Source organism: Parambassis ranga, chromosome 7, assembly GCF_900634625.1.
Source record: "Parambassis ranga chromosome 7, fParRan2.1, whole genome shotgun sequence".
Classification (NCBI taxonomy): domain Eukaryota; kingdom Metazoa; phylum Chordata; class Actinopteri; family Ambassidae; genus Parambassis; species Parambassis ranga.
In genome coordinates this window covers 2,566,879-2,589,374 of record NC_041028.1, presented here as the reverse complement: position 1 = coordinate 2,589,374, position 22,496 = coordinate 2,566,879, and the positions used below count along the sequence as shown (strand labels likewise).

General features: G+C 50.5%; 2 protein-coding genes across 2 annotated transcripts in view; both read right to left on the bottom strand.

Moving 5' to 3' along the window:
- Positions 1–364: 364 nt before the first annotated feature.
- On the bottom strand, positions 365–8,824 carry LOC114438358 (suppressor of tumorigenicity 14 protein homolog). Its single transcript, XM_028409633.1, has 19 exons — positions 8,472–8,824; positions 6,809–6,971; positions 6,605–6,735; positions 6,462–6,532; positions 6,196–6,386; positions 5,851–5,886; positions 5,535–5,763; positions 4,647–4,783; positions 4,282–4,379; positions 4,027–4,127; positions 3,800–3,933; positions 3,624–3,728; positions 3,448–3,555; positions 3,254–3,370; positions 2,587–2,712; positions 2,323–2,506; positions 1,979–2,250; positions 1,747–1,883; positions 365–1,212 (listed from the first exon to the last, which is right to left on the bottom strand). The coding sequence occupies exons 1-19, from the start codon at positions 8,553–8,555 to the stop codon at positions 1,051–1,053; spliced, it is 2,586 nt and encodes an 861-aa protein (XP_028265434.1). The 5' UTR covers positions 8,556–8,824; the 3' UTR covers positions 365–1,050.
- Positions 8,825–12,183: 3,359 nt separating this feature from the next.
- Positions 12,184–22,496, bottom strand: part of kcnd1 (potassium voltage-gated channel, Shal-related subfamily, member 1) — a 31,142-nt gene continuing 20,829 nt past the window's right edge. Inside the window, exons 5-9 of the mRNA XM_028409648.1 lie at positions 17,502–17,664; positions 17,162–17,245; positions 14,667–14,762; positions 14,341–14,591; positions 12,184–14,256 (exon numbers count right to left, since the gene is read on the bottom strand). Coding sequence (XP_028265449.1) covers positions 14,049–14,256; positions 14,341–14,591; positions 14,667–14,762; positions 17,162–17,245; positions 17,502–17,664 — 802 coding nt within the window. The 3' untranslated portion in view covers positions 12,184–14,048. The remainder of the gene's footprint in view (positions 14,257–14,340; positions 14,592–14,666; positions 14,763–17,161; positions 17,246–17,501; positions 17,665–22,496) is intronic.

Sequence of the window (22,496 nt, the reverse complement as noted above, 5' to 3'; positions counted from 1 at the left end):
ATGGGTTAAACAGGCCCTCTGATGTCACCACCGCTGTGTGAATGATTGTGTGTCTGTTGTGTGTTCATGCCAACACAAACAACACAACAGAGCCACTGCCCTGTTGTGTTGTAGGTGTTGAAACCTGCAGCTCTCACCTTGAGACCTTCTTCATCTCCCTCTTTGTGGGCTTCATGTTCTGCTGGACCTGCAGTCAGAGACCCTGACCTGCTTCTACCTGTTGTTCTCATCTTTGGGTCACTTCTGTGGATGGTCAGGAAGTATTTGAGGACTGTAACTACACATGATCACATGACACTAAAACCCAGCTACGGACACACAGAGGATGACACATGGTTCAAAAACACGACCAGCAGAGCCCGAGTAACCACACAAGCATTTAGAAAGAAACGTAACAAAAACATCACACATGGTCTGAAAGGCCATCAGGTCTGTTCGTATTTCTACAGAGGATTGGTTCTGTTGGCTCTTTAAACATGTAAACTGTGTCTGTGTCTCGGAGAGACTTGTTTTAAGTATTGCTGTCTGAAAGGAAGCCGAACGACAAAACACGAAGCGTCGACAGTCCGCTGGACGCTCTCATTTTCCCATCATCACTGATACAATAACCATCAGAAAACACTGAAACTTCATATGTGAAGAGAACCAGAGTCTGTCAGATGTAACTTTAACCTCATTCATACAAAGGGACTACAGTCAGAGTTAAACTGTACCTCTGCCCTAACATCACACACACGCACGCCAATGTAAACACACAGAGATGATTCAAATTCCTGCTTTTACCCTGAGAAGAGCCCACTTTCCAAAATAACACACACACACACACACACACACACACACACACACACACACACACACACACACACACACACACACACACACACACACACATATTTTTCTTTAAACAGATTTTTGAGTCATTAAAAGGTAGATTTGATCGAAGGAGTGCTCTTAGCGTTAGAACATTTTTGTTCAGAACCAGGTGACCTCGTGGACCTGAACACCTTCAGGTCCCCCCCGCTCCATCAGAGGCAGCCCGCCGTCCTGCTGCTACACCCCGCTCATCTCCTTGATCCAGCCACGATATTCTGTGACTCGGGTGTAGATGCCGGGTTTGTTTCTGCGAGCGCAGCCGTCGCCCCAGCTCACCACACCCGCCTGGAAGACCCGCCCACCGGGGGCGGTGACGGACAGGGGGCCGCCCGAGTCTCCCTGAGAGACACGTGGAGAGAGAGTAGAGTCAGAGACAGGAAGTAGATCAGGACGTCCAGCTGTCCTCACCCTCATTTATAATAAACTAAAGTCATCGGACAAATATACATAAAAACATGAAGGAATATTTTACATGTAAATTTAGGGGAAGAGAGAAACGTGGATACTTGATGACATGATGGTGAAATGGTCACATGTCTGCTGCTGAATCCATGATTATTAAAGAAGCTAAGTGGCCTGTTTAAGCCGGGCCTGGGCCTCAGACCCTTACTGCATAATAAATGTAGACCTGCACAACATACCCGAAAACTGGGTCTGCAGTAACGCCACACGAGGTCATGAATAGTTCAGATGGAATGTATGAATATTTTATCACCCATGTACAGTACGTTTTTACATCAGCCTCAAAGTCACACCTGCAGACCAGCTGAGCTGGACCTTCAGGACTCAGAGTGTTCTGATTGGTCAGTGCTCCTCTACCTCTTTTTTCATTTTCAGCCCTGTTGTGTCTCAACCTCCACGCCTGACTCGTACCTGACAGGCGTCCACGCCGCCTTGGAGGACGCCGGCACACAGCATCCTGTCGGTGACGTCCTCATTCATCAGACTCTTGCACACCGTGCTGTTGATGATGCGAACCTGCGCCTTCTGCAGGACGGTGGCCTGGACGCCTGACAGCATCACATGAAGGAAACACTCATTACATCTGAACACGCTCTGCACAGCGCCCCCCACAGGAAGAGGAAGCCTGGAGAAACCCTCTCACCTCCCTCTCTGATGGCCCCCCAGCCGGTGATCCACGCCTCCTGGCCTGCTGGGAAGTCGTAGGTGGGGGAGGGCAGGCAGATGGGCCAGATGTTCTGGTTGAGTTTGACGGCAGTGTCCAGCTCCATCAGGGCGATGTCGTTGTCGTAGGTCAGGTAGTTGTAGCCGCTGTGAGCGATGATCTGCTTCACCTTCCTCTTCACCGTCCACTCGTTGGTCTGACTCTGCTCGTAAAGCCCCAGCAGGGCCTCCCATTGGTCGGCCTGGGAGTACCTGCGCGGACAGCACACTCAGGAGGTCAGAGGTCACAGCAGCAGAAACGCTCACGGAGGGAGCAGCTCCTACCTGTTCGGCCCGTTGTCCTGGACGCAGTGGGCGGCGGTCAGCAGCCAGCGGTGGTTCAGCACTGACGCTCCACACACATGTCCTGCTCCTCTGACGTGGAGGCTGACCTGCCAGGGCCACTCGCCCTCCCGCGACACCTGACCGCCGACGATACGAGAGCTCCGGTACGGCCTCATCCCACACTCTGAAAACACACACAGGAAGTACTGATGTCACACTGCAGTCAGCCTGTGTGTCTGTGTGTGTGTGTGTGTGTGCACGTACGGCAGTCGGCCTCATCAGAGCCGTCCTCACAGTCCTGCTCGCCGTCACACTGCGGGTTGAGTTTACTGATGCAGCGTCCACTGCTGCAGCGGAAGGTGAACTCTGAACACTGCTGCAGAACCACAGCTAAAACAGACACACACACACACACAGATGCATTTGTGAACTTGTTGGTTCTGTCCTCTCTGCTGATTGGTCAGGTGTGTTTCTACACCAACAAACTAAGTGAATACAGGAAGTGGATCCTGTGCTGGGACAGTCCCACCATGGAGGTGTCGGGCTGACCGTTGCCATGGTGATTCTTCTCATCAGTGTATTCGGCACTTCCTGTAGATTTTACAGTGTGAACATAAAGCAGCTTGAAAACATGCTTCATCCTACCCATAATGCACTGCTCTCAGATCATGTGACTCAGTCCTGCTTGGACTCTGCTGGGTGTCAGATCCAGACCTCGTCTGTCTGTGGGTCTGAGTGTGATTACTGTGAACAAACCAGCTGAGAGGAAGAAGGACCCCAGGAGCCCAGGACAGGCAGCGGCCTGAGAACAGGACCTGAGCTGTTGCATTGTGGGAGTCTCAGTTTTGTACTTCAGTCAGACGTTCACATGAACCTGTACACGGTGTAAAGACCAGCTGCTGTCAGGCTGTCTCTGGACTCAGATTCTTACATTTCTCGCAGCGCGACTCATCCGAGCCGTCGCCGCAGTCGTCTTTTCCGTCACACTTCGCCGCCTCTGGGACGCAGCGGCTGTTCCTGCAGGTCAACTGTCCGTCTGTACACGTCACTGCAGAGACACACAGACATGCTCTTTTTGTTTGTCTCTTCTTCGCGTGCTTTGGTTTAAGCGTGAGCGTCTCTCACCGCAGTGCTCTTCGTCCGTGTTGTCTCCGCAGTCGTCAAACCCGTCACACACCCAGAACTTGGGCTTACAGCGACCGTTTCGACACTTGATCTGCGACTCGCCGCACTCTGCAAAGAAACCGCTGGTCAGAGTCTGCGGCTGTCATCGCTGTGTTACCTGCTGCTGGAGTACTGACTGCAGTCCCGCTCGTCGCTCCCGTCCCCGCAGTCGCTCCAGCCGTCACACTGCAGGGTTTTGTTGATGCACAGGTTGTTGCTGCACTGGAACATCCCCGGACAGGCTGATGAAGGACAGACGCACACATCAGTACGACCGCCGCCTCACCCTCAGGTGTGATAAAACATTTCTTACGATTGTCCGGGACGAAGGCCTCGTACTCGGCGGTGAAACCCTGGTCCACATAGGACGAGTCCGAGTTGAACCTGACGGTCATCTTGTTGCTTTCGCTGGTGATCACGCTGCTTTTTAAGCTTCTGCCGCACAGTCTGACACACAAACAGACGGGAGGTCACAGCGAGCACGCTAACCAGCTAACACAAGACTTCCTGTGTTCACTGAGGAAAGAGAACGTGTCTGACCTCTGACCGTTCACCTCCACGTAATCGCTGGGACAGCTGTTGCTTTGTTTTCCCACGGAGAACTTGTTGAACTGAATCTTCACAAACTTTTCCTTTGAGGCCTGAAAAGAAGCGAAAACCACTAAATCATGGACACGTTTCATAAAGTGCTCATTTAAATATGTTTTAGCATGTTAGCTCTTAGCTCAAAGTCACATAGACATAAATCATTTCTGTGGTCTGAGGGTGGATTTGCAGAAGAAAAGGTGGACTCACCTCGATGTTCCAGACGCAGGAGGTCTTAGGAGGGTAGTTAGAGGGAAAGAAAGGAGACGAGATGGAGCCTCTGTCTGCGGTCAGCGTGGCGCCACAGTCTGAGCACACACACACACACGATGACTAATATACACAACATGTGGGAATATGTCTGAATCACAACTGAAAACATCCTGTTGGTGTGAAATCTTTGGTTCTGACGTGTGTTTGATAAAACATCTGAAGATCAGGTTTAATCTGATTTTTAGACTGAGCCATGTGACACACGTGATGCATTTAAGGATCGCTGGAAAACACAAATCCCAGCATTTCTACAGATGTTACTATAAATCACAGGGAGTCCAATCAGAAGAAGGATGTCTCACTTTGCTCCGTCAGGGGGATCTGTGAGTAGGCCGCTCTGAACCCGGGGAAGTTCTTCTCCTCACTGGTCACCAGCGTCAGTAAGAGGACGTTTCCAGAGGACAGGAAGGACAGAGAGCTGTGAGGGTAGCCACACTGCCTGAGGAGGAAGAGGAGGAGGAGGAGGAGTCAGTGCTGAGACACGCTTTAAGATGAAGAGCAACAGAAGCACTCAGACGTCACATGGACAGGTTCATCACAGCCTGAAAAGCCCGTTTGACCTCTGACCACACCCAGCAGTGATGTCACCGAGGCCTGGTGAGCAGTTCACCAGCAGGGGGCGGCAGAGACAGGAGACAGCAGGACACAGGAAACTTCTAACTAGACCTCACACTGTCTGAATGTAGGGGGCGCTGTGCAGGCAGCAGAAACATCAAGTTCGAACAATCATTCTGATCACTCATCCAACAGCAGTTTTTAGATGTCTTTTCTAATCAATAAAAGTCCTGATCAATAACTATCAGTGACGTCACCAGGAGCCACGTCCCAGCATCCTCTGCTCTGATTGGACACATCAGCCAGCAGCAGCAGAGCCCCTATAGACATATATGTGAGGACTCCGCCTGCCATGGAGGGAGGACCTCCTGTCCCCATCAGTCCTAACCTGAACGGACCAATCAGCAGCCGTTAGCAGCATGCTAGTGTTTGATGGGCTAAGCTGTCAGAAAGACCAGAGGACATCAGTCTGTTTACATTCAGCTCTGATACATGATCAATACTGGACCTGACTGACCTCTGATGACATCACTGATCGCTGCTGTTCAGACTGCAGAGCGCCCCCTACAGGAGCTGCAGACACTGTCCGTACACAGTGTGTAGTAAATACTTTGCATTCTGGGAAATGTCCTCACTCTGTGAGCGCCTGCTGCTCGATGGGGGCCAGCGAGTCGTAGATTTTGATGAAGTCCTGCTGACAGTCGTCCTCCAGGATCAGAGTGTGGAAGTCCAGTCGGATTCGGTGGCCCGGGTCGGCCCGCAGCTGCCACTTCAGGTAAATGTTTGGGGGGTAGGAGGAGTCCGGAAACCCCGGAGAGCGAATGAGGCCCGGCTCATGGACGTGCAGGTTGAAGGACTTCCTCACTGAAGACATGAAGAGTGTGTGATGATTGTATACACACACACACACACACACACACACTTATTAATAAAGGTTTGAATGATTCTCACCGTATAAAGAGCTGCGGGTCATTCGAGGATCAACGGCTGTGAACACAGAGATCACACATCAGTCCTTCATCAACACAGATTTAACATCAGTCATCTGATACGAACATGTTCAAGTAAAAATATCCCGATAAACAGGCGTTTCATTTAAATAACCAGCTTCCTGCAGCTTCAGAGCACAGAGAACAGACCAACAAAAGCAGAAGCAGAACCTTCCTGCACGCTCAGCATGACCCATCAGAGAGAAACAGCTGCTGCTTCAATCTGAGCACGCTCAGTAACCAGCGATGGATCACTGAAGTTGCCTACCAGGCCCTGAAGCCCTGAGCGGCTGGATGTGATTCTGACCTTGTGAGACGACGCTGTTGACCGTCAGAGCGTCGGTGGGTTTCAGCATCAGGCGTCCATGTCGGCCCTGCTGACCTCCCGCCGGCGGTTCCAGAGCCCTGATGGCTTCGTCCAGCGCCGCCTGCTGGGGGATGGGGAGTTCAAACTCGGACTCGTAGTACGCCATGACGCTGATGCCGTCGCCTCCGTCACTGAGGATGACACAGACATTATTCATGCACAGTTCAGGTGAGTTTCTGCGTCAGTGACGAGCGATGGCCGCGTACCTGAAGGCCTGCACCCTGCAGGATCTGTAGTACCTGTCCAGCACTGAGTCCTTGGAGTAAATGAGCTTCAGCTGGAAGAGGAGACACGTGTCACATCCAGCTCAGACCGACAACACAACTCCCATCATGCTTTGAGGCCTCACCTGCCGTCTGACCAGAGCAGCCAGGTTACTGAACTCAGGGCTCTTGGAGTCTTCGTACGCCTGCAGGAAGCCCTGGTTACTGATCCCCATGGAGCCGATGTAGATCCTCTTCACCCTGACATCACTGCACACTGCAGACAGAAAGATATCAACACACAGAGCTGCCACAGTGTGTGTCTGTCTGTGTGTGTGTGTGTGGCTCACAGTGGAAGTGCCACACCAGCATTCCGGTCAGCAGAGCCAGCCCTGCGGCGGCCAGCACTAGCCCCACGCCGATCCAAAGCTTCCTCCTGAAGCCCGGCCTCTTCTCCAGCTGCTTGGAGTCTGAGGCTGGCAGGAACTGAAGTGCCGTGTCCCAGTCAGGGTCCTGCAGGGGGACAGAGGGACAGAGAGACAGAGGAACAGAGACAAAGGGACAGAGAGACAGAAGGACAGAGGGACAGAGGGACAGTGAGACAGACAGACAGAAGGACAAAGGGACATAGAGACAGAAGGACAGAGGGACAGAGGGACAGTGAGACAGACAGACAGAAGGACAAAGGGACATAGAGACAGAAGGACAGAGGGACAGAAGGACAATGAGACAGATGGACAGAAGGACAAAGGGACAGAGAGACAGAGGGACAGAAGGACAGAGAGACAGAAGGACAGAGGGACAGAGAGAGAAGGACAGAGAGACAGAGGGACAGAAGGACAGAGAGACAATGAGACAGATGGACAGAAGGACAAAGGGACAGAGAGACAGAGGGACAGATGGACAGTGAGAGACAGAAGGACAGAGGGACAGAGAGACAGAATGACAGAGAGACAGAAGGACAGAGAGACAGAAGGACAGAGAGACAGAGGGACAGATGGACAGTGAGAGACAGAAGGACAGAGCAGGATGAAAAGATGAGTTCTGTCAGAAAACACACGGCTCAGCGCTCAGGCGTGCTGCTAACAGACCTCTGCTAATGATGTCACCAAGGCGCAGCATTAGCAATACGAAGTGTTTATATTGTTGGATGACACCGACCAATCACTGAGAAGCAGTCAGCAGTGAGAGTTTTAAAGATTTGTTGTTTGTTTGGCGATGAGGAAGTGACCAAATGTCAGAGGGAGGAGTTCAGATCACAGATGCTGCTGTGACAGACAGAACCTGTTCCTCTGGAACAGCTGATCAGGGTGTGTTGACTCCTGCACACACACACACCCTGTGACAGAGTGTGTGTGTGTGTGTGTGTCACACACAGGATGGTTCAGCTCATCACCTCCACATGTTGCTGATGAGCTTTCAGACTCGCTGTAACACAAAGAAATGACAAGAACACAGCCGTGTGTATGTTTGTACAGGAGTTGTAGCTGCTAAGCTAACGCTGTGTGTAACTGTTGTGTGTCTGAGTTAATGTTGTGCACCCAAGGTCGTGCTCCTGAGCGACCAGATTGTCGTCGCACAGATACAGTTTGTGCGTCGTGGATTCTGTGAGCGCCGCTGTTTCAGTTTAACTATTGGAGCAAACAGTAAAATGAGACTTTTGTAGAATGTTGCAGGTTGTTTAAAAACATCTATTCCAACATGGCGGACTGGCAGAGGGGCGGAGCTTAAATAAAACCAATAACACATTCTTTGTGTGTGTGTTTACACTGCTCCTGTAATCACACACTGAACTTCCTCCTCTGCACACACACACAGCTGTGTGATGGCACATCAGAAACCCTTTCTTTGATCTCGGCTCCATCTGATCAATAAGAGTGATCAGATGGTTTCTGATCCATCGATCCTTCAGCTGATACAGTCTCAGTGTGCAGCATCAGGCTGCTCTCATCGATACTTTCACTCTGCCTCAGGTGAAACCGCAATGACGTCACGGGCAGGTGGAGGACTCACCTGTCTCAGGCTGAACTTCTGTCCGGCGTCCAGCTCATCCATGGCTCCGCGCGCTGCTCCGGGTTTTGGGGGGTCTGCTTTCATCCTCTGGGTCTCTGAGCCTCTACCTGTGAGACTGTCGCGCGCTCATGGCGCGGTGACAGGTGCGCGGCGGCGGCGGCAGGTGTTAGTGTGTGTGTGTGTGTGTGTCCGCGGATGGAGGCTCCGAGCAGACGCTGCGTGTGTTTGACGTGCGTGACGCGGCTGTCGCGGCGCTGCGGGTCGGTGCCGGTCCCCGGGGCCAGTGTCTCCGGAGCGGGTTCAGAGCGGTCCGTCCAGCAGGAAGGAGGAAACAGACGGCGGGGCAGGAGAGGGAGGAGCCACACCTGACACCTGACCGCACACCTCCCATCAGCCACCGCGGTCACCGTGACACAAAGAGCTGAACGGAAGTGATGATCAATGAAACTATTGATCCTGATGTATATAAAGTTATGATCAGAGACCATAGATTTAACTCTGACTGAGGATCTGTTCTTCACATGTATTGATTATATATTGATCCCTGAGCTCCGCCTGGTGTCACACTTCCTGTTCCTGCACTGAAAGTGAAAGATCTGAGGACGATGTTTCACACAGCGTCCAGGCAGGCTCCACCCTGTTCATTACAGTGGGTCTGAGTCTGACGGAGGCCTCTCAGTGTGGAGTTTGTCAGACCTGCATGTTGACTGTGGGTGTGTGTGATATGAGCAGATCAATAATGAAGCTCACTATCAGACTCAGGTTCACTTGCAGCTTGTTCAGACCTGGTGGACCGGACCTGGATGAGGAGGCGCCGCAGCATGGTCCTCCTCTGGAGGTGGGGCTGTTCATAAGGAGGATCACACATAGACCCTCCCTGTGTGGTCAGTAGATGTTGGGGGGCCTCTGCAACATCACATGGACTGCAGGGTCAGTGCTTCTGAACCGGGCTGGTGGTTCCCCTTTTCAAGAAGGGGGACTGGAGGGTGTGCTCCAATGGCAGGTGGATCACACTCCTCCGCCCATGCATGGAATGTGTTTACTCATGGTGTCACATGTTACTGACGTCATCAGGATGTGGAGAGCGCACCTGGTGGACTTGAGGTCCAGCTGAGGACAGAAGAGCACAGACCTCATGTGTGTGTTCCCACAGCCCTGGCCTTTAGGAGTATATGGTTCTGTTAGATCCTGCAGGTGGAGCCATCAAAGGAAGAAACAGAGGTGGAGCAGTGATGGAATCACTGAGCCACAAAGGTTCAGGGTCTGAGGAACAACACGCTGACATGACCTCCACATGCCCCACATCTGCATCCAGTCCAACATCTGTAGGATGTGCATGGGTCCATGCAGGCCCCCACCTCACAGCTGGCAGGACTTAAAGTCTCCGGAGCGGAGAGCAGCTGCTGGGCCTGGACCCCCCAGGATCCCAATGTTGTGATGCTGATTGTTGGAGATATAAAGTTCAGTAAGTGACGAGTCTACATCCTGAACACTAGAGGGTGCTGCGTCTAATCTAATCTGATCTGCAGATTACAGTTAAATACATCCAGATGTTCCCGGTCTGGAAGAACCACACAGAACCGGTCTCTGGTTTCTGTCGTCTTTATTAGTGGAATGGAATATACACCTCTGTGCTTTAATGCTGTTTCCTCCATCAGTCACTCAGAGCTCTGAGACTGAACTGTTCCACACACACAGACACACACAGACACAGACATACACACACACACATTTCAGTCAGTCCACATGAGTCTGACAGAAAACAACATCGCTAAATTATGATTCTGTTTAAATTAAAATCAAACACATCTGTGTGACAGCAGCAGATCCCAGAATTACCCACAATCCTTTGCATGAACACAGTCGTTGACATGTCCTCCTGCTCTGCTGGACGTTCAGTGTGACAAAAAAAACATCAATATAACAAACATAATAATAAATTCTCTGCATAAATTACTGTTTAAACTGGAACCAGCTGCACTGTAAAAACTCATTCAGTGGAGACTGAGGCAGAAACTCATGAACAAACACAAAGTACCATTATATAAAGAAACAAACACTGTCAGACAATATTTAACATAAATTAAATGTCATGAAGGTTCTACAGGATCTGCACACTTCCTTTTAACACTGCGGTTCCTCTAGAGGGCACTCTGCAGACTGAGTGTGCTCAGTATTGATCCTGTATCAGAGCTGAGTGTAAACCAAGCGGCAACCTTCGGGGCTCAAAGTGGAAGCCCATGCGGAAGTGTCAAAACTTGTAATTCACGCTGCAACAGCTGGGGGTTGGCTCCAAAAGCGAGTAATTTCCCATAGACTCCCATGTTAAAATGGCCGACTTCACAGCAGAAATTAACATGTTTACGGCCTGGTACAAAAAACCACTCTGGTCTCAGATGATAGGTTCTCTTCTAGTGTCAATTGTAGGGGGGGTGAATTTTTTTACAACCCACTCGTTTCAATTGTATTCGGACTTAAAATTACGCCTAATTATGGGCGTTGCCGCTTGAGTGACAGACAGTTGACGTATCACAGCGTGAGTTTCCTGCTCCCACGATCGCCCGCCCCCCTAAACCCCGCTCGTGCTCCCCCTCTTTGTCCATATTTGAGAGTTTTGGCGGACGTGACGCTGTCAACATGGCGGCGGTCATCACGTCCCGGAACCTCCCACCGAGCCTCAAAACGGCTCTTCAGAAACAAACGGGTGACGTCACGGAAGCTCTGTCCATAGTTTTTACTGTCAATGGTGTAAACAGACTGAAGCCGAGTTAGCCCATCAAACACTAGCATGCTGCTAATGGCTGCTGATTGGTCTGTTCAGGTTAGGACTGATGGGGACAGCACTCATTGCATTCTGGACTGTCTGCAGAACGCCCCCTGTGGGGCAGCAGGGTTACAGTGGTGGTTCCACTCACAGGTATCAGAGCGCCCTCTAGCTGTGAGGACAGGTTCAGTGCAAAGACTTTAACACGAAATGGACCGATTCTCTGTGGAACACTGGGTCTGTCCAGTTAAACTACAGCGCCCCCTGGTGTGTGGATGCCAGCATCTACAGTTATACTTATTGGAAATTTACAACCGACAACTGAGCGGACAGTAAGTGCTGCTGTTGGTTTGTCACTGAGCACAGAGCACGTGGAGCCACAGACACACAAACAGGAACAGTTCAGCCTCTGTGACGGAGCGTCAGGACCAGCGGGTCAACACATCCACACCTCCAGAATAAAGTCACGAGATTCTAAGAATAATGTCGGATTTTCCTCATAACGTTACAGCTTATTTCCCCATTTTATTTTCTTCATGTTACATAAGTGTAAAATAAAAGCCTCGCTGTAATGTTGTGACTTTATTCTGTTTCTGTCAGATGTTGTTGTCCTCGTGGTGCCGACTCTTCGCCGTCCATCAGTCGTCTCTCTTCCGGAGAAAACAGATAAAATACCTATAACGGTATCCATGCATATTTGTGACTGCTCATCATACACACATACACACACACGGTCGCTCCCCCTCTCTCTCACACACACACACATACAGTAGCTCTCTCTCTCACTCTCTCACACACACACACGGTCGCTCCCTCCCTATCTCTCTCTCTCTCTTTCACACACACACACACCCTCTCTCTCTCTCTCTCTCTCACACACACACACACACACACACACACACCCTCTCTCTCTCTCTCTCTCTCTCTCACACACACACACACACCCTCTCTCTCTCTCTCTCTCTCTCTCTCTCTCTCTCTCTCACACACACACACACACACACCCTCTCTCTCTCTCTCTCTCTCTCTCTCACACACACGGTTGCATTCTGGCGAGGAACATGCCTGAATGGTTTAGAAGTTCATCAATATAATCTGAACAAACACTTCTCATTGGTGCAAACACTCGTCATGACCAGGAGGGGGCGGGGCAGGAAAACAAACCACCGACAGGAAGGAGAAACTAAAATTCGTCATGCAACAGAACGGATGATGAGAGTTTCTTCCTCTGTGTTCTCTGATATGGTTGATAATCCTATGATCAGTAGTGCTACTTCTACTGTATGAGGCTCATGCACGAGGAGCGGCCGACCGCTCGCTGCTGCTTCTTCTTCTTCTTCTTCTTCTTTTTTTTGGTTTAAGGGTTTTGATTGGAAGATGCAGGTGAAAGTTTATGATACAAAATATGTTACAGTATGTACGTCTCCTGTCACTCACACTCTGAACGGGTCCAGGAGCGGCGCCGCTTAACGACTCCCAGCTGAGGTCACACGTGTTAACGCCTGATGGATAAACATGGCCTCGTTCTTCTACAGGATCACAGCACAGGGACGCTGTCCTGTCTCCGGTCTTTATGTGGACTCTGTCTACATGCAGTCTGAACATGCACTGCAGAAATCGACATCGTTATGAACCAAGGAAAAAAAACTGAAACTCTGCTCTGGTGTTTGTCCTACAGTTTAGTTACAAATCTTACTCTGAACCATTAGCATCCTTATATTAGCTTCCTTAGCTTCACGTGTGTGTAGCAGTGTAGTTACGGATGACGAGCTGAAGGTTGAAGGCTTTCCTCTACTCTGACACATTAATAAACTAAAGTCTCGTCCTGTTGACTGTTGTTCTTTCCGGCCAGGACATAAAACAGCAAAGAACATGTCGGTCCAGGCTTCATGCTGCCATGAACGTCACTTCTGCGAACATCGTTCGCATGTAAACTTGCCGGAACTCTTTGACCCCCTCAGCTGCTGTGACCTGCCGCCGCTCTGCAGGCCGCTCTGCAGGCCGCTCTGCATGCCGCTCTGCATGGCGCTCTGCAGGCCGTCTTTATCACTTTAAATAATGTTTAAATGTGACCTCAGTGAGAGACGCTTCTCGGCGCCGTCACTTCCTGTCCCCGTCATAAATCTACTGCAGAACACTCGTCATGTTCTCACACAGCAAATGAGCTTCTTTATGTTTGTGTTCCCTGCAATAATGACTGTAGTTTAAACACGTATTATTACTGTTATTGATATTACTCTGTTCCTTTGTTGATGCTATTTTTCCTGCTTGTTTGCATATTTTGAAAAGTAAAAGGCTCTGGATCCTGGTCGCCGCGGAGCTGCAGATAAAAGCTTCATCATTAGACCACACAGACCGGACCGTGGACTCATCCAGAACATGTCCCTCCACCAGCCTTCCTGCATTAGTCTGAGCCTGCTTCATCCAAACATTTGTCTGTCTGTGAGTCACGTCCTCACGTCCTCACGTCCTCAGTGGTCCAGCAGCTTCAGCACCGACGGCTCAGTCCGGCCTCTGAAATGCCGCCTGTGGAGGAAACCAGCTTTGGTCTCTGTGTTTGTGCAGCAAGGTCCAAAGGGTCAGATTGTGCAAGGGGGGGGGGGGGGGTTAAAATGCATGAGAGGGGGGGGGGGGTGATTGTGAGACGTTTCAGTGGCAGCTGTCAGTTTTAGCTCGATCTCCTGCCATCTGTCAGCCATTTTGTTTCTGTTAATACAAGGTGAGCAGCATCCCAGCTTCAGGATCAGAGGATGGAGGAGGTTCAGTGGGGGAGTGGCAGGTGGGCGGAGGAGGGGAGGCAGGGACATCAGAGGTTATAAGGAGGAGATTTTGACGGTCTCGTGGGTGTAGGCGGTGGCCCGGGTGTTGCGCAGGATGCCTGGAATGGGGGCGGGCGATGGCGGGAGGCTCTCGTCTGGTGTGTTGGCAGGCGGCGTGGGGATGCTGATGATGGCGGCGGTGAAATCTTGCTCCCCACAGTTCAGTTTTAGATCGCCCGGCTCAGCGTTCAGACTGGAGCGACTGTGAGAGGAAGAAGAAAAACAGAGTGTGTGAGCTGCCTGGAGGGACCGCCGTGCCCCTCCCTGATTGGCTGTCTGTGTTTACGTTTGCGGTGGTATGGACGTGGTTTTGATGTGCAGGGTGTCCAGCTCCTGGACGCTGCCCCGGCTCACGGACACCGTGGAGTTAGCCAGGCGCATGGCAGCTCTCCTCCTGGCCCGGCGGGGGCAGCAGCCGGTGGAGTTGTTCTGCGCCCCCTGCTGGCTGGACAGGGAGGTGCTGCGGCTGGTCCTGAAGCCCACCGACTCGGTCATGCAGAGCTCGCTGTAGGTCAGCTCGTCGGTGAACTCGTGGTTCTGTGAGGAGAAGGAGGTCACTGAGTATTGGAGGTGGGAGGAGGGTCAGGAGGTGCTGAAAGTGAGCAGACTCACCGTGGTCTTCTCCAGGCAGTGCAGCAGGTGGTTGTGTTGGTGCTCGAACGCTGAGCGGTTCTTCACACACAGAGCCGTGCTGTCGCTGTCCCGGGCCTGAGAACACACACAGGTTCAGGACGTCAGAGTGAAGACACTAACACGGACTGACTGACTGTCAGAGCTGCTCAGCATGTGGCAGCGGAAGGACGACAGCTACACTCTGTTCCTGAGATGCTAGCGTACATGCTAACACTGCTGCTGCTGTGAAGGTTCTCAGCCATCTTTATTGGAACAGCTGAACGGGTCAGAGGTCAGAGGTCAATGGTACCTGCAGTTCACTAAATGGCCACAGGTGTCAGTATTCACCACAGTTCTGATTCTTACTTAGTAAATATTGTATAAAGGTTCAGCCGTTACTTTCAAAGTTTACTTCCTCCTCTCTGACCTTTCCTTCAAACCTGACACAGACGTTCTTTATTGATTAAACAGAATATAAAACATGAAACATTTATTCATTAATCAAAGGCTTCTCTCAGAGCTCTTCCATATTTCATCTGTAAGACTCTTATTTTAATCTGGTCGTCCTCGTCTCAGCCTCCTCCGTTTCCTCTACCTGTTTCCATCATGTAGAACAAAGAGACTCTTCATCTCCTCCTCCTCATCCTCTTATTTTACATTTTTGTAAATCCCACATCCCACATCCCTGCTCAGAGCTGGAGAGGGATTAAGACTGTGAGTGTGTGTGTGTGTGTGTGAGTGATCAGTCTACCTGAAGCTTGAGGCTGTGTAACTGATAAAATGTTTGGTGAGCGTTTCATCCGCTGAGACCGTCGCTCTGTGATTATAATCCAGGTTATTTTAAGACTATTCCTGCCTTTATCTCACACACACACACGAGGAGTGTGTGTTCCTGCCTCTGTCATGTATCTCACATGTGTAGGAGAAGAAGACACAGGTGATCAGCCAGTTATCAGTTAGCTGTGGTGGACAGCTTTGTCTGGTTGTGGCCCTGAGGAGGACAAAGACACACTCCTGTTTCCATCGGTGGACAGAGTGTGGACATGGTGGAGGATTATAAATACCTGGGAGTGGTTTTGAACAACAGACTGCGCTAAGAACACTGAAGGAGCCGCCTCTGTGTTCTGACGAGGGTCCGGTCCTTTAACATCTGTCGGACCATGCTGAGGATGTTCTATCAGTCTGTGGCTGCCATTTTGTTTGCTTTTTTGTGTGCTGGGGCAGCAGACTGAGAGCAGCGGACACAGACAGACTCAACACACTCATCAGAAGGGTTAGGGCTCTGTTATCAGAGGTTAACCTCACTGTGATGACTCTGCCTGGCCCAGTGCATTCTGGGAGTCTGAGTCCAGACCATCACAGCCCTGAGTCTCTGTGTTCTCTGATCACAGTTGTTCTCTCTGTCTCTCTGTCTGTCTGTCTGTCTGTCTGTCTGTCTGTCTGTTGGTCTGTCTGTCTGTCTGTGTTTCTGTCTCTCTGTCTGTCTGTGTTTCTGTCTGTCTGTCTGTCTGTTGGTCTGTCTGTCTGTGTTTCTGTCTGTCTGTCTGTCTGTCTGTGTTTCTGTCTGTCTGTCTGTTGGTCTGTCTGTCTGTCTGTGTTTCTGTCTGTCTGTCTGTCTGTCTGTGTTTCTGTCTGTCTGTCTGTCTGTCTGTGTTTCTGTCTGTCTGTCTGTCTGTCTGTCTGTGTTTCTGTCTGTCTGTCTGTCTGTGTTTCTGTCTGTCTGTCTGTGTTTCTGTCTGTCTGTCTGTGTTTCTGTCTGTCTGTCTGTCTGTCTGTGTTTCTGTCTGTCTGTCTGTCTGTCTGTCTGTGTTTCTGTCTGTCTGTCTGTCTGTGTTTCTGTCTGTCTGTCTGTCTGTCTGTGTTTCTGTCTGTCTGTCTGTCTGTCTGTCTGTGTTTCTGTCTGTCTGTCTGTCTGTGTTTCTGTCTGTCTGTCTGTCTGTGTTTCTGTCTGTCTGTCTGTTGGTCTGTCTGTCTGTCTGTGTTTCTGTCTGTCTGTCTGTTGGTCTGTCTGTCTCTCTGTCTGTCAGTTGTTTGTTGGTCCGAGCAGCTGCTGGGGTGAAGCTCCTCTGACGGTGGAGTTATTGGTGAAGTGCCAAACTGCTGAGTCAGCAGATCCTCATCTGTCTGACTGTCTCACTCCTGTTTCATTCCTTCTCATTTCAGCATGTAGATATTATAACATGATTTCTTTCATCACAGAAGTAACTTCACGGCCGTCATAAAGTTCTGAGTTGTTTGTTGATGAAGATTCTCAGTCATCCAGGTCATCATACGTAGAGAAGATTGAAGCAAGGCGTCTGGACTTGTAGAGTTCTGAGTTCTGAGTTCTGATTCTTGCTTTCTCTCCAGAAACAGTCTGGATCCTGCTCACGTCAGTGGAGCTTTAACATCGTCTCCATCACTGTTTACCGGACTGTAATCCAGCCTTCCTGCTTAATACTGACAAACTATCCACTGTCTGTGTGTGTGTGTGTCTGTGTGTGTGCGTGTCTCACCCCGATGGCTCGGCCTTCTTTGTACTGGAGGAAGGCGTTGGCTGTTCCTTTCTTCGCCATGCGGATCCGAGCCAAACGCACTTTCTGTCAGACAGAAACACAGGAAAACAGCAGTGTCAGCACATCACACACACACACACACACACACACACACACACACACACACACACACACACACACACACACACACACACACACACACACACACACACACGTCATCTGTTGTCTCATCAGCTCTCAGGTGAATTGGATTTTTGCTGCATTTGTCAGCCTGTGTGAATCAGAGTGTTTTCTGGTTTTTAGCCCTTCGCGTCCGGACTTGGACGTCTGCCTTCTTTACCTGCTGCGCTCTCATCTTGTCCGCTCTCTGGTTCTGGTGGTAGATGCGGCTGAAGTTTGACACGATGACGGGCACAGGCAGGGCGATCACCAGCACGCCGCTGAGCGAACAGATCGAACCAAAGATCTTCCCTGCGATGGTGTTTGGAACCATGTCGCCGTACCTGCAGGCACAAAACAGCCCATAGGATCACATCCTATCCATCCATCCATTCATCCATCCATCCATCAAACCATCCATCTATCCATCCACCCATCCATCCATCCACCCATTCATCCATCCATCCATCAATATATCCATTCATCCAGAGTACAGGTAGCAATAGGAACCCAGACATAAGGGTCCAGCTCACTGGTTGTCACATGACTCACATCATGACTTCCTGCTTCCACCTCAGCTCCACATGGCTCCACCTCTTTGCCTGTATGTGGACTCACTGGGAGTTTAGGTGGACTCAGGCGCTGCCAGTGCCAGTGTTCACCGTCCGCCTCAACTCCAAATACAGGAAAAGAGGCAGAGGGCGAGTGGAGCTGAGGTGGAAGCAGGAAGCTCATGTTGTCTGCACCACCTGTCAATATGTTTATGACATTTTAACATAAAGCCCTATGAGGACTGCCCCATACAGGCCTCAGAGGGAACTGCAGGGTTTGTTTACAGCCTGTCCTCACATGACAGGAAACACAAAGACATGGTCTCAGTTTTACTGGAGTCCATGGAACATTCTGCCCTCTAGTGGTCAGACAGAAGTCAAAACAGCAGGAAGAGCCGCTCATCATATTAAACTCTCTCTCTGCTGCCTTCACCTTTCACTGCACTGAGCCATAAATCACAGGTACCGAGAGGAGGACGAAGGACGAGGAGGATGAGGACGAGGAGGAGATTAGATGGCGGGCAGGAGGCCAGGATGTGATTCTGCTCAGAGCTGCACTGAGCCAGCCGACTGCCTCCACTTCCTGCTCCAGGATGTCAGTAAAGAGGTTTTATCAGTCAAATAAAGAGGAAGACTTTGTTATAAATCCTGAAGTCCATGTGAGGATCCTGTCCTTTAAGTCTCCTGCTGATGACGTGATTCATTTATCAGAGCGCTTCCTGTCTCACTGTGGAATTTAAGCCTTTTTCTATGAATATGTAAATGAGGCTGTAGCTCAGAGCTGTGACCTGCTGCAGTCATGGCTGCTCTGATCTCAGCTCCTTCATCTCTTCAGACTCTGCAGCCTGTTTCCTGCTCGTCCTGTAAATGACTTCATCACCTCCATCTTTATCTCAGCATGGGCTCCATGTTCACAAACACCTGAGGTGCTCCTTCATCCTACAGGTGGACCCCACAGTCCCTCTAGGATCGCTAGGGTTCTTTCAGATGTTCAGACAGTCTTCTTGTTTCATGATTCTTCCACCCTGACAGGATCCACGGGTCCAGACTGACTGAATCCTCCTCACAGCATCATACTGCCACCACCATGTCTGACTGTATGAAGCCTGTTCTTCTTCTACGCCTCTCCTTTCTGTCTCCACATGAAGACAACATCTCTGTGAGCACAGAGCTCTAGTTCAGCTTCATCTGGCCAAAGGACTTCAGAGGACTGTGTGTTCTGTCTCCAGGTGGTCTCTAGTAGACTTCAGTCTGGTCTGGAGGTGTCTTCTCTGCAGTCTGGCAGTCCATTCCTGTGCAGGACTCTAGTGATGGTCTTCTCTGACTCTTCAGGTCCAGACCCGGTTCAATCCTTCACTAGTGTCTCTGCAGCTGTTCTCGGCTCTTCAGACTCATCTCTCTTTAGTTTCCTTTCCAGAACGTTCCACATGTTTCTCTTCCTGTCTCTGACAGTCTGGTTCTGTTGGACTCTCTGTGAACTTCTTGATTAAACCTCTCACAGCAGCTCTTCAGACTTGAAGCTCCTTGATGAACTTTAACAATCTTTTTAATCAGGTTCAAATGTATTTCTGTCACTTTTGTCATGATGCCTTCACTGTCCCCACAGCTGCATGGGAAAACTAAAGCATTTGCAGCATTCAAGAAGTCCTGTGAGGCTGAAGAGAGAGGAGAAGCACACGCTGCACTCTGATTGGCTCTTTACAGAGGTGTTTTGTTTGTGAACTTTAAAATCAAAAGTGCAGTAGGGCCCATAAAAACTGGATTTGTGACCCTTTTCTCTCCCTTTGAGCCACAGAACCCTCTGTGTTCCAGGTGCTCCTGTTCTCCTCCTGACGGCTCCTGTAGAGTGGTCCTGCTGACAGTGAGCACAGCTCAGGATGTAAAGGATGCAGCTGTGACGGCAGACAGCTGACAGGAACATCTGTTTAACCCTCAGCACAGCTCTAACATCACACTCATCAGAGGCCTGGTCCATACACACTGCTGCACACAGCCGGTGCTCGTACAGTTCTGTGCTCCTCCAGGTGGCGCCGTGGCTCTCCCTCTACAGTCTGCACTGAAAACCATGACAACAGAGAGGATCTGCGGTCAGCTGCTGGGAGTTTGCCAGAGTGACCATGCACGCTAAGTGCCCCAGAAAAAGGCACATTAGCAGAGGGAAGCCATAATTATTGATCGAAGGATCCCTCTTTGTTCTCAGCTGAGGACGGATACCTTCTCAGTGCAGTCAGCACACAGAGGATGCAGTTAGCTTAGCATAGCACAAAGAGTGGCAGCAGAAACCATCACAGCCTGGAAGCTGCAGGTTCAACAGAACCTGAAGTCCCAAAGGGAACCGCAGGGAGAGGCGGAGCTTCAGCTCTATAATGTAGCTACAAAGATGCTAACAAAAGCATGCTAGCATATGAGGATACCTGAATACACAACATGGAACAACAGCAGTACAGCTGAGGGTTAGCCACACTCCTAAAATCACATTTAAATTGTACTAAAAATATAAAATCTACATGTTTCCTGTGGTTGTAAAGATGCTATTATTATTGATACAGTTCATCAGTAGATCTCTCACACACACACACACACACACACACACACACAGAGACACACACAATCCAGAGTGGAGCATCATTCATCTCAGTGAAAGTTCATCATTTTAAAATGTGGCTGCAGAACAACAGAAGCGTTGCTGCAGCTGAGTCCGGGGCTGAATCTGTGCCCGATCCCCCTGGAACAGGCTCCAGCACCACTCACTGTGGGACCAGAACTGATTTCATTGGATCCAGCACCTCCTGTGTAACCACTGATGAGTTCCCACCAATCACTGAGACCAAAACCATCCACACATCAGAGAAAGAGGTGCAGAACGGGGCCCGACGTGGACCAATCAGAGTCCAACATCAACCATCACAGAGCTCCACACAGAAACTACAAACCTCACACACATACATGAGAGATACTGCGTGACTGCTGTCAGAGTCTCACGGTGGCACTGAGCTGTTCCATCCATGACCCGGGCACTGCTGGACTGTGTCAGCGGTCAGAGTCCACCAGCTGAAAAAGCTACTCCTAGAGAGTCCACTAAGCCCCACATAACGTGGATTCTATGAGTCCCTGCTCTGGTGGAAAGCTGAGTTCTAACAAAAAGATTTTTCAGTTCAGTTCAGTTGGACTCAGACAGGCTTCCAGCAGAGCTCAGCCAGAATCCTAGGACAGGTCTCCCAGAGCTCTGCTGGAACTGAGCTGGAGTTTCTCCAGAACTCAGCCAGAGCTCTGCTGGAGGCCTAGAACCTGAACTCAGCCGGCGTCCTGTCAGAGCTCTGCTGGAGTCCTCCTGTAGTTTAGGCAGCAGCTGTTGGACCAGCAGAGGTCAGTGGAACTGAAGCTTTCATCTCAGCATTGTTACTCTTTAAAATGTGGGAGGCTGCGACTGCAGAGAGCCGATTAAACCAGCCGAGAGTGAGAGAGAGAGAGAGAGAGTGTGTGTGTGTGTGTGTGTGTGTGAGCTTGGAGCTGCTAATGTAAATAATGGATAGCAGCATTAGAGGGCTTGTAGCTGGTTAGTGGAGAGAGGCATTAGAAAGTTTATATTCTCTCTCTCTCTCTTATTTCCTTCCTCTCTCGTGGCCTTCCTCCTCTCTCCTCCATCTCTACTTCCTCTTACTCCACCTCCTCTTTCTCGGGGGTCATTATGTGCAGCTGCTGGAGCCAAGTCTGTGTCCTGTGGGGGGGGGGGGGGTCGAAGCTTGACACAAAGCCAGATGAGAGAGATGGAAGGAGGGAGGAGGAGGAAGGGGAGGTGGGGTGGAGCGAGGACAGACGAGAGGAAAGAGGAGAAGGAGAGAGGGTCAGGAGGGACACTGAGAAAGGAGAGGAGGAGAGACAGGATGTACGATACCATCTGTAAACCTCAGAGGTCACGAGTCAAATTATAACATTATATAGATCTATAAAAAACCCTTATTTATCTGTAGGATTATAGAGTGAAATATGGAGAGAGGAAAGTGTTGAATATTTCTTTATGACATAAATAACAACTGCAAGACTTAAATATTTAGAGTAAAAACTCAAACTATGCCAACAACTGTGCTTCCTGTCCAGCTGGAGTCCCTCCCAGAGCTAAAGATCCTGGGCTGGACGACCCGTCAGACGCCTCACTTCAGACAGAACCAGACACTTCTGAGGAGCCAGCGAGCAAGGCAGCAAGGCAGTGAGGCAGTGAGCAAGGCAGCGAGCAAGGCAGCAAGGCAGCAAGGCAGCAAGGCAGTGAGGCAGCAAGGCAGCGAGGCAGCAAGGCAGCGAGCAAGGCAGCAAGGCAGCAAGCAAGGCAGTGAGGCAGCGAGGCAGTGAGCAAGGCAGCGAGGCAGTGAGCAAGGCAGCAAGGCAGCGAGCAAGGCAGCGAGCAAGGCAGCGAGCAAGGCAGCAAGGCAGCGAGCAAGGCAGCAGGCCTGCAGCGGCCGCGTCACAGAGCCAACCGTCAGCATAAATAAAGGTTTTACAAAAGCGGGGGCGTCTCAGGAGGCCCGGGTCAGCCTGGTTATTCTGAGCTGCTCTCTCAGTATGTTAAATATTTCATGGTCAGGATTATATCCTGCACCGAGCCGCGATACCAAGAACCCGACAGACAG

Bases quoted from the DNA above. Each gene is read 5' to 3' on its own strand.
- LOC114438358 (XM_028409633.1), bottom strand. From the start codon at position 8,555: ATGAAAGCAGACCCCCCAAAACCCGGAGCAGCGCGCGGAGCCATGGAT. The intron at 6,533-6,604 runs GTGAGGCCTCAA...CTCCTCTTCCAG, and splicing joins CTGCTCTGGTCAGACGGCAG to CTGAAGCTCATTTACTCCAA. The intron at 5,887-6,195 runs GTCAGAATCACA...CTGTGTTCACAG, and splicing joins CAACAGCGTCGTCTCACAAG to CCGTTGATCCTCGAATGACC.